The sequence below is a fragment of the Aspergillus brasiliensis genome (genome assembly GCF_001889945.1).
Source record: "Aspergillus brasiliensis CBS 101740 unplaced genomic scaffold ASPBRscaffold_6, whole genome shotgun sequence".
In the NCBI taxonomy this organism is placed as follows: domain Eukaryota; kingdom Fungi; phylum Ascomycota; class Eurotiomycetes; order Eurotiales; family Aspergillaceae; genus Aspergillus; species Aspergillus brasiliensis.
The window spans coordinates 754862-771662 of NW_027137447.1; the positions used below are offsets into that span (position 1 = coordinate 754862).

General features: G+C 49.9%; 8 protein-coding genes across 8 annotated transcripts; 3 read left to right on the forward strand and 5 right to left on the reverse strand.

The window, feature by feature from the left end:
* Window positions 1-286: 286 nt before the first annotated feature.
* On the reverse strand, window positions 287-836 carry ASPBRDRAFT_43156 (uncharacterized protein). The gene has a single exon (XM_067624937.1). It carries the CDS (start codon window positions 807-809, stop codon window positions 477-479), a length of 333 nt encoding a protein of 110 aa, XP_067479028.1. The 5' UTR covers window positions 810-836; the 3' UTR covers window positions 287-476.
* A 346-nt stretch (window positions 837-1182) lies between these two features.
* Window positions 1183-3428, forward strand: ASPBRDRAFT_43157 (uncharacterized protein). Its single transcript, XM_067624938.1, has 7 exons — window positions 1183-1894; window positions 1961-1980; window positions 2053-2092; window positions 2157-2227; window positions 2291-2679; window positions 2765-2866; window positions 2931-3428. The coding sequence occupies exons 1-7, from the start codon at window positions 1540-1542 to the stop codon at window positions 3331-3333; spliced, it is 1380 nt and encodes a 459-aa protein (XP_067479029.1). The 5' UTR covers window positions 1183-1539; the 3' UTR covers window positions 3334-3428.
* Window positions 3429-3996: 568 nt separating this feature from the next.
* On the forward strand, window positions 3997-5225 carry ASPBRDRAFT_43161 (class I SAM-dependent methyltransferase). The gene has a single exon (XM_067624939.1). The coding sequence runs from the start codon at window positions 4214-4216 to the stop codon at window positions 5111-5113; it is 900 nt and encodes a 299-aa protein (XP_067479030.1). The 5' UTR covers window positions 3997-4213; the 3' UTR covers window positions 5114-5225.
* Window positions 5226-6837: 1612 nt separating this feature from the next.
* Window positions 6838-8312, forward strand: ASPBRDRAFT_126525 (uncharacterized protein; the record flags this gene model as incomplete). The annotated part of the gene is made up of 2 exons (XM_067617875.1): window positions 6838-8205; window positions 8256-8312. The coding sequence occupies 2 exons, from the start codon at window positions 6838-6840 to the stop codon at window positions 8310-8312; spliced, it is 1425 nt and encodes a 474-aa protein (XP_067479031.1).
* Window positions 8313-9342: 1030 nt separating this feature from the next.
* On the reverse strand, window positions 9343-10388 carry ASPBRDRAFT_177473 (uncharacterized protein). Its single transcript, XM_067619858.1, has one exon. It carries the CDS (start codon window positions 10322-10324, stop codon window positions 9410-9412), a length of 915 nt encoding a protein of 304 aa, XP_067479032.1. The 5' UTR covers window positions 10325-10388; the 3' UTR covers window positions 9343-9409.
* Window positions 10389-11194: 806 nt separating this feature from the next.
* On the reverse strand, window positions 11195-11762 carry ASPBRDRAFT_674469 (uncharacterized protein; the record flags this gene model as incomplete). Its single annotated transcript, XM_067628893.1, has 1 exon — window positions 11195-11762. Exon 1 carries the CDS (start codon window positions 11555-11557, stop codon window positions 11195-11197), a length of 363 nt encoding a protein of 120 aa, XP_067479033.1. The 5' UTR covers window positions 11558-11762.
* A 296-nt stretch (window positions 11763-12058) lies between these two features.
* ASPBRDRAFT_177475 (uncharacterized protein) lies at window positions 12059-12399 on the reverse strand (the record flags this gene model as incomplete). Its single annotated transcript, XM_067619859.1, has 2 exons — window positions 12059-12229; window positions 12289-12399. 2 exons carry the CDS (start codon window positions 12397-12399, stop codon window positions 12059-12061), a joined length of 282 nt encoding a protein of 93 aa, XP_067479034.1.
* Window positions 12400-13054: 655 nt separating this feature from the next.
* On the reverse strand, window positions 13055-16675 carry ASPBRDRAFT_75128 (uncharacterized protein). The gene is made up of 5 exons (XM_067629270.1): window positions 16125-16675; window positions 15837-16060; window positions 15136-15783; window positions 14137-15042; window positions 13055-14082 (listed from the first exon to the last, which is right to left on the reverse strand). Exons 1-5 carry the CDS (start codon window positions 16522-16524, stop codon window positions 13276-13278), a joined length of 2985 nt encoding a protein of 994 aa, XP_067479035.1. The 5' UTR covers window positions 16525-16675; the 3' UTR covers window positions 13055-13275.
* Between the last annotated feature and the right edge of the window lie 126 nt (window positions 16676-16801).

Sequence of the window (16801 nt, forward strand, 5' to 3'; positions counted from 1 at the left end):
CAAATGAAATCAAAGGCAGTATCATCTTTACCATCGTTGATTTATACCAGCCACTTTGGTGTCAATTCATGCCGTGACTTCTTGCGACCACCAACCCCAAACAGGAGCTCAAGAAAGCGGCGCCGCCGGTACACCTGTGGCTTACTGATACTTGGTATGGAAAAGATCTTCTACTTGGGGATAATTGTGAGTTCATCACCCTCTTCAGGCCAAAGAGGCTATTCCGAGTACGTGCGCTCAGCCAAGCCGATATTGTGGACCTGACAAGCTATATCTTTCTCCAGCGACGCCTTCAATAGAACCCATATACCTCTTCCACCATTGTTGACGATGGTCATCAAAACAAACGAACGTCCGCAGTTAACTCCGGCTCCATCAGCTGAATGTTATGTCCCTATGTCTAGTCACCGAATAATGCGCAACATTCGATAGTCGACAACCTTTGATGAATATCCTCCTCAGACCTCCCCACCTTATCACATACTCTCTGAACTTCCGTCGCTGCTCATACGTACCTCCTCCCTTTGCCGCGCAAGCTTCATATAAGAACTCATGATATTTCTTCGAATTACACCAAGAACACTCAACGACCATCCACCCAGAACATTCTTCCCAGGAACAAGCTGCTTCTTTCTCGCCAGAGCTTCTCGACTGATCTGCAAAAGTGGCGATTCTACTGTTGTACCACCATTCCCGGTTGCGACAGTCAATAGATGAAGAATGCTCAAGGTTGCAAATGCCAGTACAGCTATTCTTATATGCGTCTGGCTGACCACCAGAACACGAGCACTAAGATCCCAAGGCTGCATCCTAGTTCAGTCCAAAGGTAACCCGCAAATTCGCAATCGTTGCTCTTCCTTCCCTGATAGTCTCTTGCCCGTCAGGTCTAGCGTCAGTTTAGCCGCCGTTGGGAAAGGCTGGCGTACGCTGGCGGGCAAACATCCCAATCATAGTATTGTATGTGCCGCTTACCAGGTTCCCCTCTCGACGACCCACTCATTAGTCTGGTTACTGATGCTTTCCATCACGGACTAGGTAGTGATTGTCGGCCCTCACCAACGCTGGCAAATACTCCGCGTTCACGTTCTGCGAATATCCTTTGGTAGTCTGAACAAACAAAGGAAAGGAACCAAAAACAACTGATGTTCAAAATAGATGTCAGTCCGGTCCACATGTTCCCTCCTGTCCCAAAATTCAAAGGTCAGGGTTCCGGCCCGCATTTTTTTCGAGCCGTGAACCGCTAATCCTGCGGAGATCATGGCAAGGCTTGTGATAATTGATGTTAAGCTGCTCACCCAGTGCATGAGCATTACAGTTCGCTGATCGCTAGCTTAATGACCCCATCCGTGGGGACCGGATCTACAGGCCCCTTCTACCCTCCCACATCTGCTAGTCTTTTGCTACCCAGCGGATGGCAGTGTCAAACACACCTTTGAATGGTGGACTTTCCGGCCGCGGTTTCTGGCTGCATGACGGATGAGGAGTAGCTCCCAAACCCACAAGCCCAGATCACTAGAGTAACCATTAACGGCAATAATAATGGTGATTTGCTCAGATATCAGAGAAATCAGCACCAATAGTGTGACCAAGGGTCGTGACATGATACAGCAAAGACTTAAGTCTGGAAGCCTCCCCAATTCATCCTTAAATCATTCATCGTTAGTTTCTAACTCCTTCACTTGCACACCACATTCCAGCAGATCTTCACAGTACCAGTCAATCAATTCCGCCATGTCGCAACCCACTTCAGAGTCGGTGACCAATTTTGTGGACCCTGTGTCCATCTCCTGGGCCGGGCGATTGTCTATTTGGCTGACTCTGCCGATCATGGTCATAGCCTTTATGTTACGGGCTTATGTCCGTCTGAAGGCACGGCAGATGGAAATAGATGACTGTAGGTTACCCATTAATACGTATACTCATTGCAATTAGTTTGTTATACTGATCGAGACTTCTTTAGATCTTCTGGTCCTCGGAGCCGTGAGTATTCATTCCGCACTACTTACCAAATGAGTCCATCTGTTTCTAACTACTAGGTCATCTATCTACTAGCTTGGTGCTGCTTCATTTTCTGGAACTCTCATTCCGGTTTGTACGTTGTCTGTCAGCCCTTAATGTTGCCCCCTCGTGGACCTAATTACCTTATCTTGAAACAGTCCTCAAGGATATCTGGGGACGTCATGCATGGGATATCCCCATGTCCTCAGTTGTTCCATGGTTTTACGAGGTATGATGTTTGTTCAAATCATCTCTAGTCATTGTACAACTTTTCCAACTCTCACTATAATAGTACTCTGTAACGGCTGGGTGTCTGTACAATATCAGCGCCATGTTCACTAAGATTTCTATTCTGGCATTTTACCTCCGCATCTTCTCCCCGGCACGTCGCGCCCGAGCCCTCATCTGGTGTGGAATATTCTTCATTGTTCTGGGATACATGACTCTTACTATCGCTATGCTGGCTTGGATGGTCCCCCATCGAGGCGACGGGGGGTGGGGGTCGACAGCCAATGTCAAACGGATGGGCGTCGCATCCAGACAACTCGACTTCACGCAAGGCCTTTTCAGCGTCTTCTCAGATTTCTATGTCTTGACCATTCCCACTGGGATTGTGTCCCGTCTGAACATGAAAACACAGAAGAAGATTGGCGTTGCGTGCATTTTTCTGTTCGGTTTTGTGTATGTTCATCAAACCCCACCCCCCCCCCCCCCACCAAGGCATCAGCGTTTTGTACCCAAGAACTAAAACACCCCCTACCACCAGGTCGCTTGGCTGCTCTATAGCTGGCACAGTTTTCCGTTATCACGCCATGGTTTTCACTGTCGAAGATGATCGGTGGCTCTCTGTCAAATTCGAAGCATTGTGGTAAGCAACATAGCCCTCGTGCCTTGGAGAGTATTCCATCGCTTAACTACCGTTTTCATTCCAGCGTGGTCGAGCTGAACATCGGAGTCCTCTGCGCCTGTGTCCCGGTGTTCTTCGTTGTGCTGCGCACTTGGAAGCAAAAGACCGAGACTGGGTTCGTATACCTCAAACAACGGCTGTTGACGCCCCCGGGGAGTAATAACGAGATGGTGGTGGTGCTTGGCGAGCGGCAGCAGAATCCTAGAGTCTTCCTTGACATTCCGACCGGCACCTTGTCGGGACTGAAGTCTTTCTTTCACAAAGTAAAGCCGGATCAGGAAGACGTGAAGTCTGGTATCCGTGTCTCGCATTATTTTGAGCTTCCGTCAATCGACATTGATTATCATGCTCATATCAGGTGGGATTCGGCCAGTGGAAGCAATCCGTCGTTGGCTGGTGGTCAGGGAAGTCCTCGAGGGGGTGATTAGTGTTAGGGTAACTCTGATGTACTTTTTTTTTTTTTCTTCTTCGACTGCTTGAGGAAGCTCATAACAATTTCTGTTGGATTAGCGTATGGATACGGTTTGCTCGAGATGGCTTTAAACACTACATGTACCGTGCAGGGACAGTTTTCATACTCCTATCTGGTAGGGCTGGAATATCGTGCGACCTGCTGTCCGGAATATAGAGGGTTCAGGTACAGTTGACACATTTAGCAGAGCCTCTGCGCAAGATAGCCTGTATAATCATGCAAGGCTGAAAACCTGAAAGGCCGTATTAGTCGGCTGGCTGGCGTAATCTGTTGCCAATGTAACGCCACCCCACAGGGGCTGTGCGCGAGGCCTGTCAGGCCGTCACACTGATATCTTAACCGTTAACCAAGCTTGAAAGGCTGAGCAAGGATCAGTGAGCAGGGGTGGCAGTCTAGCGGCACTTGGTAGTTCAAACTACGGCACGCAAAGTAAGCACTTAGCCATCTGCGGATTAGTATGCCTTGTTCACCCCAGAAACTGGGCTGTGACACTTGGTGCTCTTATTAGCCCGCAGCAGTAGTGCGCAGTATCGGGGCATGTCTACCTTCCTATTTCACCCAGTAGAGCGGGCTATACCATCTCATCATTTACTCTCCTATATCCCTGTTACTATTGGTCTCGACGCGTAATTATCAGGCCCCACTGTCCCCTCATTTCTTTGTCTGTGCCTGTCTAGCCTTGCTTTAGTTTCTATCAGAATTGGCTTAGCAGAGATTGGATTCTCTTATGATAAAGCAGACCAGCGCCAGTGAATGGAAAGCACATTTTCCTTCTCAAACTTCAGTTTCCATTTCCTCTTTCCTCTACTTCTACTTCCACCCCTTTAACCTTCAAGATGCCCGATCCCTCTCACATCGAGCACTACGACCCGTCCACGTACTGGACGTCTCCTGCGCGGAACTTCCGGTCCTCTGCCCGCCTCCATCTCCAACACCTCCTATACCAAAACACCCTCGGCTACCTCCTAGAGCCCACCGTCGAGAAAGCTATCACCACCACTCAGCAACCTCTCAAAATCGCCGATCTCGCCTGTGGCAATGGAATCTGGCTGATCGATCTCCACACCCACCTAGCGAAGAACAACATCCCCGCCCAACTAGATGGCTTCGACATCAACCCCATCAACTTCCCAGCATCCGCATACCTCCCTCCCTCCATCTCACTGCATCAGCTCGACGTCCTCGCCGGACCCCTTCCCGCCCACCTCCTCGGCACCTACGACGTCGTACACATCCGCGCGTTTGTCAGCATCCTTCCAACCTCCGACCTCACCCCCATCCTCTCCGTGGCCTCCTCTCTCCTGAAACCAGGCGGCTACCTGCAATGGGAAGAAAACCGCGGTGACCTCTTCCTCGCCGAGGCCCCCGCCCCGCACATCTCCACGGAAGCGTGCGACCGCGTCGCGCAGGTGCTCAAGGGCGGGCTTGCAGCCAAGGGTATCAGCCATGCTTGGATCGATGAGCTGGATACGCACCTGGCGCGGTTTGGGTTTCAGGATACGCGTCTTGTAGCTCATGATAAGCGTAAGCAGGATTATAAGGGCTGGACGGAGGATTATCTCATGGTGTGGGAGGATGTGGCTGCGTTGTTTCCGCTGAAGGCTGATGCGCCTGAGGCGCCGTTGTCCCGTGAGGCTTGGGTTGCAATGTTTGTGGCGGCGGTTAAGGAGACCGAGGAGGGGGTGGTTGTGCATCAGAGGAGGGTTTTGACTGCTGTGGGGCGGAAGGTTGCTTGAAGTTGGGTTGTCTCTATCTACTTTTGTCATTTGTTACTGAAGGGAGCATGGTATGTCTCTTTGTCTAGTTCGTAGTGGCATTGGCTTCAGATACCGCTGTGTTTGCCGGATGAAGGAAGAAGAATGGACATGTTCAGCAGCAGATAGATAGTACCAGCTCGAATGCAGACTGTCACCTGCGCCAGAGCGCAGCCTTACTCCTTTAAAATATTACTCCATCTCGCGTGGTGATCTATCTGGTCAAACAAGTAGTGTAAGGAAACACCAGAAGATGACGATCGCTTCTGATACATGCTAGAACTATTAACCCTTGGGAGACGCAGCCAAGACCTTCTAGGGGTGGTAACGCTTATGGGGTAGAGTGAGTGGGTATGCCGGGAAGTGGATCTGGGATGATTGGGGTGTATCATGATCATATATGAATGTTGTGAGGCTATCAGTCTGGATCTGAGAGTTTGGGATTGTTTTGGTCTGCCGATAGTCTCTGTAGTGATGTGATTTCTAGATTGATTTGTCAAAGGGTACCGATCAGAGGTGTTGAGAGTATTCTATAGGTAGTTTTTACAATATTCTTTAATACCATATTACCATTAGGTTAGATGGAGGCGCGGGGAGTCACAGGAATTGAAATAAGAGCCATAACTGGGGAGAATAGTGGTCACAATCGAACAGGATCAGTGCACGGCTGTGGTGCGTCTGGTATTCATAGTACATGGGAGTGGATTGCTGAATCAACTAGTTCAGATGCATAACTAATCATTAGAAGAAAACTATGAGCTCCATGAAACAGCTCCTAAAACGCGAAATGGCATTGTTATTATTAAAGTTGGCGTTCATGATTCGCTAATTGTCTGGAATAGAAGATCACCACGACGGTCGCTAGGCATCACATATTACTGAATGGGTATATGAGACAGAAATAATGCTACCTCCTGAAATATCCCCAGATCACCCGGATCAGATAAGACCGGTCAATTGGAGTGCTGGAGTCTGGACAGTGGACAGTGACAGCCTTGGCGTGGGTGGCGCCCACATGGCTGAGGCTGCGGTGAACATCCCTTGCGGCGCCAAGACTTCTAAAATCGGATTGGCAGGGTGTAGTGGCAGGCTGCCAATCACGTCCGGACTCCGACGGATTATAATTTATTGGCCGTCGCACAGCGTCACCAGATTGGACAGGCCAAACACTATTCATTGAGCTTCCATATGATTGATCCGGAGCTGAATACATTTGCTGAGATGTTGCTAATATCTAAGATGTCAGACTTGAGGTAGAAAAAATGCACCCTTAATGACGGTGAAGTGGCTACTGTGGAGGAAACAGACAGATCGCGCAACTACTACGTCGACAAGAACCCACCGAGTGCAGAAAATTTCACAGTTTTCCGCAGGGAAACTGTCGCGGAGGGGCTGAAAGCGGAATACGGTTGAGTTTCCCGGCGACCCATTATTGGCCCATATTGGCCCAAATTGGACCCAGATGGACTGATTCTCGGGCTCCATCCAATCAGCGGGTCTCAATGGCAACTGATGCAACGGCGGGGAGTAATTCGAATACAGACAGCAGGACCCCGCGGTAAAGGACGGTGAAAACTCGATGACACAGTCTGAGAGGTGCGAATTACAGTCATCACAGAAAAATTCAAGCTTTGATTTTGATTATTCATGTGTTGCTGCTTCCCCTGTCTTGCGTCCAGAACCAGCTCGGAACGGCTCTGCTCATGATGGAGTCTTCAATTGGCAATTTAGAGGCCAACCTCCCCGGCAATGGGAGTAGTAGCAAGTCCAAGAAGGAGCCACTCCCCGCCAAATTGAACGCCTGGGTCGATGGCAAGCTGCCGGACGCCGTGGACGATGGGGAACAGCAGATCATCGAGGCTGGAGAAGCCAAGTACCATCGCCTCGGCTGGAAGGGTCTAACGGTCATGCTCATTGTGGAGGCCATTGGCCTAGGATCGTTATCGATTCCTTCCGCGTTCGCATCGCTCGGCATGGTGGCCGGCGTTATCTGCTGCGTCGGCATCGGCTTGATTGCCATCTACACCTCGTACGTGATTGGACAGGTCAAGCTCGCCTTCCCGGCTGTTCGGGATTATGGCGATGCGGGTGCCTTGCTGATGGGCACCTGGGGTCGGGAACTCTTCACCTTCATGTTGATCCTCCAGCTGATCTTCCTGACGGGGTCCAACTGCTTGACCGGCACCATTGCCCTGCGCCATATCACCTCCAGCGGCATCTGCTCCGTGGTCTGGAGCGTGGTGTCCGCGGTGATCCTGCTCTTGCTCTCCATCCCGTCCTCGTTTGCCGATATGGCCTGGCTCGGCTATCTGGACTTTGTTTCCATCGTGGCCGCCATTGGTATCACGATTATCGCGACTGGCATCCGGGCTACTGATTCCACTGGGGGGTTGGCTGCCGTGGACTGGTCAGCCACGCCACAGGGGGATCCCACCTTCTCCGATGGATTCATCGCGATCAGCAATATCGTCTTTGCGTACACTTTCGCCAGCTGTCTCTTTTCGTTCATGGATGAGATGCATACCCCCAAGGAATTCACCAAATCCATCTGGTCTCTTGGCATCCTCCAGATCGTCATCTACACGGTCACGGGTGCCACTATCTATGCCTTCGTGGGCACCGATGTGCAGTCTCCGGCCTTGCTCTCCGCTGGCACGCTCGTCAGCAAGGTTGCCTTCGGCATTGCCCTCCCCGTCATCTTCATCTCCGGCGCTATCTGCACCATCGTGGCTGGTCGCTTGATCCACGGCCGGATCTACGCCAACAGTGTGACCAAGTACATCAACACGCCCAAGGGCTGGATCACGTGGCTGACGGTGATCACCATCTTGACCATCATCTCGTGGGTCATCGCCGAGGCGATTCCCTTCTTCGATGATCTGCTCTCCATCACATCCGCCTTGTTCACCTCTGGATTCTCCTTCTACCTGCCCCCGATCATGTGGTATGTTCTCATCCGCAAAGGGCCCTGGTACTCCAAGGAGAACCTGTTGACCAGTTTGGTGAATCTGTTTGTGTTTATCTTTGGACTTGTCGTTCTTGTTGGTGGTCTGTACTCGAGTATTCAGGATATAGTAAGTGCCTCTTCCTTCCTTGATCGAAGTCTTATTAACCGTATGCACAGCGACTTAATTACCGCGAAGGTGATGTTCACGGCGCTTTTACTTGTGGTGATGTTTAATTGCTTTTTTCATCGTTATATATTGCCCGCACATGTTAATAGACTCTTATTACCGAGCCGTTTGGCCGATGATCCCCACGCTGCTACCTGGAATGTTTGACTTGTCATATCTCACGAAGACATGATGACGGCCACTGGCTGGAAAAGAATTTGCTGTATATTAGCTGCCTGTATATATATTGAGCTCTGTTGGGGATGCAGGGACAGGACAGTTTTACTCTGGATTTTATGTTGTTACTTGTTTTCCAACACGCCGCATGTCAACAACGATATCACTCAGGCAGTGATTTATCTACTCGTTAACACCCTGATTTACTATGCCACCTTGGATGCTGGTCATTATAAGAACAAGGCGCACTATCGATTGGCTCCATTTCGAGAAGATTGGTGACCGCACTTGCGACATTTATATCGCAAAATGCTCTCTCGACAATGAACTGTTCGACCCATCAGCATCTCATGATTCGCTTATCATCCTCCCTTCTTCAACACCAGAAGGCAACTTTGCCTGCAGCTTTAATCTTCATAATTCAGGACATAGATTGCTAGATAGCTGTCTATACTCTACTACTACATAATACGCAAAGCTGCCACTAATCATTGTCAAAGAATAGCTACGACTTATTTCCAATTATCGTGATTTACCCTGTGATAGAGCATGTCCACCTGCACTAAGAGCTCAATTCTGGCCTTTCTTCATCGTCAGTGCAGTAGTTATTTCCTTATATATTTGCGAAAATGTATGTTGACAAGTAGTGATGGAGCCTACAACTTTTCTCTCTAAGCTTGAGCTCTGCACGGCCGGCCTAGAACTCCGCTTCCCGAGGTGGTTCCATGGTACGGAGCTCTTAGCAGTACCCGTGGCAGTTTCCTCCAAGGCATGTGAATTGCCTGCAATGATCCTGGTATTAACAGATGTGAGTTGGATAGCAACTCATACTCTTCTGCATAGAAGCTCCGTCTCATACGGAGTACTGTTCAATGAAGATACAGCCACTTGCTAGTAATACTCACTGGAGAACATCTTCATCTCCTACTACTCAAACAACTTCAAATTCCCCTGTTCAAATTTGACATACCCACAATACATCAAATTATTAAATCCCCCAATTCTGCACCACCAACCAAGTAATCTTCTCTGTATGCCTAACCTCCTTATCCATCTCCTCCGCCTTCTTCAACAACTTCTTCCTCACCTTCGGATCATTCGCCTGACCCGCAACCTCATACAACTGAATCGCCTCCCCCCGCCAAATCTCATGCTGCACCTCCGACAACACCTGCCAATCGCGCACCACTTTCGCCGCATCCCTCCTCACCTTCCCTTGCTCATGACCCCACCCTTTCTTCGCCTCCGCCGCCAGATCCAAATCATAGACATAATCAATGAGCTGACACAGCTGTCGTCCAGGCACCCGCACCGTCGAGCGCATACCCTGCACGAGGTCCGTCTTCGACGGGACCGTCCACAGCGGACATAACGACGCACACAGCGGGAACTTCGGATGCAAGCCCAGGATCTTTCGTAATTGTTTCCCACTGACGATCGAGACTTCAAGGTGCCTTGGATGGAAGAGGATGCGGTTCGCGCGGTTCAGATACGCGGTTCGTCGCGCAAAGGGTCCCTTGATGTATGCCGTGTGGATGAGACGGGCTGTCAGGTCGCTGCATTGGCCGACGAGCTCGGTGATTCTGGTCGGGTCGATGTGCCCGGCGAAGCGGATGGCTTGGCTGGCTTTTTGCATGTATTTTAGGGCCGTGTGCCCGGCTTGGATGATGTTGAGCTCGTCGAGGAAGTCGAGGAAGGTTTCCTCTGTGATTCCGTAGTCGAGGAGGATGTCGGTGTAGGCGCGTACGAAGGGCAGGTTGATGAGGAGTCGGTCGGTAAGGTTGCATACGCGGGGGATGGCTATTAGTCGGTTTAGGGGTTGGTAGGTTGGTGGTGGAGGCTCGGTGGAGCTTGTTGTTTCGGTGGTGGTGGTTTCGTGGAGGTCGCTAGCTTGAGAGTCCATTGTGAGGGGATAGATAGAAGTGATGTGGTATTTGGTTGGGATAGGAGTTCATTGTGGAGTGGAGATGGAGGTTGTAGTAGGTCAGGATTGTGGCTGTGTGCTATGTTCAGTCTTTTATGGTTCCCTCGGTCAAAGCTTACCCTGACTACTGAACAAAGAGATGGTTTATTTAGCTGTCTTTAACATGTGGAAGAATCTGCCTAGCCTAATACCTAAGTATGGTCGTCCCTTGTTTGAAAGTCTCAGCATGCCAAAGTTATTAGCGACTGCCATAGCTATTGGTCGGATACGGAAAACCAGCCTAACCAACTAACAGCTTGATGGAATTCGGACCCGAGATCATGCACCCTGCAAAACTAAGTTCTATTTACTGAAACTGACCATGAACGAAGTTATTTCGTTATCTGGAACACGACAACCCCTCCCGGCGATTTGCATTCCAGGCCCGCCACATCCGAGCAGCGATCCCCGAGTTAAGCAATCTTAAGCTAGGGAGGCAACTCCACCTGGTTCCAGAGAATGGGGAAGTTTAAATTATAAGGTGCTCACTGATCGTAACCAGAGGAATCGTTCACGAGGTGGCTCAATCCAATCATATGATCTGTCTTTACCATGTGTTTAACTTATTCCATCCAAATTATCTCACTCATTATCCATGTATCTCTCTTCCCTTTAGGGATATCGCAAATCTGTGCCATAATAAAAACCTAGCTTAGGCCAATCATATAACTACACATAGATCATAAACTTGACCGGATAATAGCGACGTATCTATTTCCGTCTCTGAACCAATACCCTTCTCTCCCCCACATCCCCCACCAATACACCAAACACCAACCCTACCCACATAATAATAATAATACACCCAAGCTAAACCTCATAAGAAACATAAGTCCCACTATACGGAATCCACCTCATCTCCCACACCACCCCATACGGCGCATACCTTGCATTCATCCCATCCACATACGTCCGCAACCGACTATTAAACCGATCCACCGCGGCGCCGTAGAAACACACCGATAGCCCACAGGTAAAACACATGGTGAATAGCTCGCGACTTTGTTCGCGGGAGAGCTTGTCCGTCATGTGTCGCATGATGTACATGTCTTGGTCCCACATGAATTCGGGCACGCCGCGCCGGGCGAGCACGGGTGGGAAGCCGGTGGGGAGGCCGGTAGGAGTGGTGGGGAATTCGACCCGTTGGTGGTCGGTGCAGATGGGGATGGTCATGATGCTTTCTTGTGTTGAAATGAGTTTGAGGGGGGTTGGTGTGGAGGAGGTTTGGATGGAATATCAAGGGTAGATGTGGTTGTTGTAGTGGTTGCGAGGATGTTCAGGTTGTGTAGGGAGTCAGTTAGATGTAGTGATCGTTGAAAGTGAGGGTTTCATCATATGTGTGCTATATATTAGTGGCATAAGGTTTACTATCTCAGGCAGATGTCCAAATAATGGACACTACGAAATGGCTGATTCTAGACTGTTTCCAGCAGTAGCATACGGAGACACCAACGAATCGTATACTATACAGATCTCCGCGATGAACCACACTCCTCAAAGAGTATGGTTCGACGCGTAAGCTCAACCTTATCAATGAACCACATGAAACCTTCAAGCAATATGACAGACTGTTAATAAGGTAGCCAACAGCACTGCCTCTCCTACTTCTACCACACCATCCATCCACATGCTATCATAACAAACATCCCGCCAACCTTCTACCAAACCAAGAAGTTACTCAGTATAACAAGGCGTCCTCCCCTGCGCCGTAATCGCACTAATACACTCATATTTCCCCCCGGCATTGCACGCCGTCCCGGCTGTGCCATCCGCATTGCTCACGCCGTCGGCCCGATGAGCTTTGGCGCAGATGCTGGTGCAGTCTAGTTCTCCGATGGTGGCATCCTATAGCCGAAATCATTAGCTGCTTGCTTGTTACTCTACTACTGCAGGTAAGTGCATACTGAATACACGCAGCAGTGGCTGCTATCCGTGAATTCGCATTGGCAGTATGTGCAGGCCTGCGCGGTGAGGGCGCTGATGAGGAGGAGGCCGAGGGTGATGAGGCGGACCATTTTGTAGTGAATTTAGAGTAAAATACTTGAGAAGGTATGAAGTTGTTTGGATGGATGTCCTTCGATGTGCCAGGAGAGACGTCCTTTTATAACTGCTTGTCCTCAGGGTGCCAAACCATATTTAGAATATTCCTATAAATCTAAAGATGCGGTAAAGGAATAACACCATAAACAGCCACCTCTACGAAGCAATAAATTAACTCCTTATCATAAGAAACGTTACCAAGAACATTGCTAAACCCGTATGATCGTCAATTTTCCTCAGAAAAGTTAAACACATTCTACTCCGAACTTCATCTATCAACTAGCTGCATATCATGTTTTACCGACGATATTCCGGCCCGTCTTCCGCATGTTCAGGGGTCTTTCGGTGAAGATAATTAATCAAATGTGGTCCGAATCCTTCGGATCCTTCGCTGTGATCCTCCGGAGCTTAGCGGGAGGGAACTTAGTAGCCCCGTGGGTCAGTCGTTGCGGATCAATGTCTTAGGGTTTAAGGAGCAGTTTGACGGTGATCGACGACTAGCTAGTTGTGAGATTATTGGTTGGGTTTCATGTGGGATTTAATCCTGTGGTGTCTCGGGATAGGTTCCCTTCTAGCCAGAGCATTTGGCAGATTATTGAGTTCATTGTCTTTACTAGTACTAGAATAGGAGCAAGAAGTCTGATGATTTAGCAACTATATTAAAAGAGGCTTTCTGTTTATGATCACCGACAATATCATTGCTTGAAGAGCGGCAGAGAATGAGGAGGACCCAATGAAAGTATAGAAATAGTTCAATCGACATATTATAGTAAGATGCTGTATATGTAGATCACATCAGCCCCATTTCTCCTTCACGATTATCTATTAATTTCAACCCCATCACACCACACCTAATCAACCTCCTCTTCCTCCTTGCCCGAAGCCAGAAACACCCTTCCGTTGCCATCCTCCCCCCTCTCAATCGCCAACGACAAGTTGGCCATATGAGCCAGCACATTTCCAATAGCCACATCCCCTTTGCTCTGTCTGCTCCTACCCAGATTATCCAGCCAGGCGATCTTATTCAGAATGTAATACACCAACGCAATCACAATCTCCACACCAATGCAGTAGCCCCACAACCGAACAACAGTAACAATATCTGTCCACCCATTGCTCGTCTCCTTGCTGATATACTGATCATACGGATCAGTAATCATATCGCGGTTAGAGAACCACCCGAACAGACAGAATATCGTAGCAAGAATATCGACACCCAGAATCGCAGCCACAAGAGGCAATGATGGCCATGTGGCGCTGCCGCGGGTCACAAAAATCAGCCAGTTCTCTGTTAGGGCGACTTCCAAGAAGATGATTTCTTGAATGGAGCCCCAGTTTTGGATGATGCCGCCGTCGGGAAGGAAGAGCGTCGCGCGGATGACCCACGTTCCTGCGGCGAGGAGGATTCCGAGGATGACAGAGATAACCCAAATTTTAGGGAGTTGCCATTGTACGGGGCGAAGCTCGTAGGAGGCATTGTCGTAGGCGACTGCTACAGTGGCGACGTCGGCGAAGAGGGCCAGGAAGACGACGAGGTCGGTGCGGATGCTTTCGTTCAGGATGATCATGGTCGTTACGAGGTAGATTTCTAGGTGTAGACAGAGGGCGATTCGGTATTGGATGTAGGCTTTCATGCGGTGGAAGATTTGACGGGCGACCTGGTATCGTTAGAGACTGGTTGTGTTTGTGTGGTTGGAAGGATGATTACTGACCTTGATGGAATCTATGATGGTTGAGAGACCCGGTTCTAGGAACACAATGTCCGACGCAGATTGGGCTGCCTCCGATGCTCCCTCGACCGCGATACCACAGTCTGCCTTCTTCAATGATGGGGCATCATTAACACCATCTCCAGTCATGGCTGTAAGATGACCACGATCTTGAAGCATTTCAACCACCTGATACTTGTGTTCCGGAAAGACCTCTGCGAACCCATCTGCTTTCTCTACCAACTCACCGGCCATGGCTCCACTGAGACCACCACTAATCAACTTCTCCGAGTTGTAGACCTTCGTGCCCAGAGCTAGCATTTTGCACGTCTCCTTCGCAATGGCAATAGCATCTCCAGTAAGCATCTTGACCTTGATGCCTAGCTTCTGTGCCTCGGCAATAGTCTGTGCAGTATCATCACGCGGGGGATCAAACATAGGCAGCATGCCTAACAAGGTCCATTCTTCGCCCTCCTTCTGGACAGCCACACCTAGCGACCGAAAACCGCGCTGTGCGAACTCGGTCGCTTTCTGTCTATACATTCTTGCAGTTTCCTCGGAGCAATTAGTCAATGATAGCACCGCTTTAGGCGCTCCTTTCGTGCAAGTGTACCGGGTGCCGTTGAGGGAGACATTTGCAACGATTCGTTTCGAGACTGGGTCGAATGGTGTGAAGTTCTCGGTTTTCCACCCTTGTTGGAGTATTTCCTTTGCCTTGGGGTACTGGTTGACCGAGAGGATGGTCACCTTGTCGATGGGGTCGAGAGAGCGTACGTTATGAGACGAAGCGAGAGCAGCGACTGCGAACATCCAGTTCACGTCGACTCCTTCCGATACGAAGGGTTCCCGGATGCTGAGGCGATTGGCGGTTAGGGTTCCGGTTTTGTCGGAGCAAAGAATGTCGACACCCTATAATTTATTGTCAGTCTGAAATCACGAGTAGAAGTGTCGATATAGAAGTCAAGAAGAGCCAGGTGCACATGGAACCCTTGGAACACTTACAGCAAGCGACTCGATAGCAGTCAGTTTTTGAACGATGGCCTTCTTGTTCGCAAGATAAGCTGCACCTACCGCCAAGGTAGTGGTTGTGACAACCGGCAGACCGACAGGGACTCCGATAATCAGAATGGACAAGGTGTAGAAGAGAAGAGTCTGTTCACCAGGCGAAGCAATAGGTATGTTCCGGAAGAAGCCACCAATCCAAACTGCCAGCAGCCAGGCCATAACAATCACCAGCAAGGCAGTTCCAATGCTATCCATGACCATCTGGAAGTGACCAGTATCCTTTGCGTTCTGCACCATTGAAGCAGTGCGACCGACAAAAGATTTCTTGCCCGTAGCCTGCACCACTGCATAGGCTTTTCCACGCTTGCACCCCGTTGTGTAGAAGACTTGATCACCAACGAATCGATCGACGGCAAGGGACTCTCCAGTGATGGCAGAATGATCGCAAGCCAGGATAGGATAGCCCTTCTCATCATCATCAGAGTCCTCATCGGCGCTTCCCTCGTCATTGGACTTTTCGGCGTCTTTTTCCAGTTTCCCTTCGTCTCGCAGTCTTTGGTATTCAGTCCACCCTTGGTCGGGCTCATCGTAGTCACAGATAACCTTTGCATCGGCGGGGACAGTTTGTCCTTCTTCGACGATGATCTATTTGAAAATAAGCACTCGGCTATTCAAGGAAAGTTGTAATGGAGACTTACCACATCGCCAGGAACCAGTTCCCGCGCCAGAATATCCTGCTCCTCTCCACCACGCACAACAGTACTGCGCATGGCAATATCGGCCTTCAGACTGGCAACCACATCTTCAGCCTGCTTCTCCTGATACCAACCGACCGCCGCGTTCAGACACAGAATACCAATGATAACACCAAAGTCGATCCAGTCCTTCAAACCCGCAGCAAGTAGAACCGCAATCTCCATGACTACCAACAAAACAGTCAGCACAAACAAACACCAAGTCAATAACAAACCGATCATCAACCTCACCATATAGAATCGGTCCCTGAAAATACGACAACAGCCTCGCAACCGGATTCTCCTTCTCCGAGCTCAACTCATTAAACCCTGCTGACCGTCTTCTCGTCTCAACCTCCGACTCTGACAATCCATGATGGATATCAGTCAGACGCCACTCCGCCGGAAACTCACGCGACGAGCCAACATGCTTCCAGCGGAATCTCCTCTTCCTCCACGGCGCATACCACACCCGGCTTTCGCGGATCTCTCCCTCCCCGGGATCATTGGCGTCTTTCTCGCGGTACGTGGACATGAACTTCACCAGCCGGGTGTACTCGTCGAGCTTTGTGTCTGAACGGGCGGACCGGCTGGAGATTCGGGAGGCGCGGCGCGAGGCGCCATCGCGCTCGACGTCGCCGTTGGTAGACATTGAAACAGTGCAGCAGTGGTTGAATAACTGAGAGAAAAGAGGACGGGGGAGATAGTAGGGCGGAAAGAAGACCAACCAACTGCACTGGGGATGGAGCTCGGGGATCAAGGAGGCAGGAACAGGGAACGACACGCAGTTTTGTATATGCAGACAGTATGGGGGTATTTAGTACAAGTTTATTGGGCTTCTTGCTCATCCTGTTTTACTACTGGATGCCCGGCCGGAATCGGCAAGCTCGGAGGTACGAAGATGAAAGACCTCATGACGTCGCGTGCTG

Coding starts and splice junctions, on each gene's coding strand:
- ASPBRDRAFT_43156 (XM_067624937.1), bottom strand. CDS start 809: ATGCAGCCTTGGGATCTTAGTGCTCGTGTTCTGGTGGTCAGCCAGACG.
- ASPBRDRAFT_43157 (XM_067624938.1), top strand. CDS start 1,540: ATGGTGATTTGCTCAGATATCAGAGAAATCAGCACCAATAGTGTGACC. Junction 2,680..2,764: donor ATTTTTCTGTTCGGTTTTGT/GTATGTTCATCA, acceptor CCCTACCACCAG/GTCGCTTGGCTGCTCTATAG. Junction 2,867..2,930: donor GTCAAATTCGAAGCATTGTG/GTAAGCAACATA, acceptor TTTTCATTCCAG/CGTGGTCGAGCTGAACATCG.
- ASPBRDRAFT_43161 (XM_067624939.1), top strand. CDS start 4,214: ATGCCCGATCCCTCTCACATCGAGCACTACGACCCGTCCACGTACTGG.
- ASPBRDRAFT_177473 (XM_067619858.1), bottom strand. CDS start 10,324: ATGGACTCTCAAGCTAGCGACCTCCACGAAACCACCACCACCGAAACA.
- ASPBRDRAFT_75128 (XM_067629270.1), bottom strand. CDS start 16,524: ATGTCTACCAACGGCGACGTCGAGCGCGATGGCGCCTCGCGCCGCGCC. Junction 16,061..16,124: donor TCAGGGACCGATTCTATATG/GTGAGGTTGATG, acceptor TTTTGTTGGTAG/TCATGGAGATTGCGGTTCTA. Junction 15,043..15,135: donor CTGCTATCGAGTCGCTTGCT/GTAAGTGTTCCA, acceptor AATAAATTATAG/GGTGTCGACATTCTTTGCTC.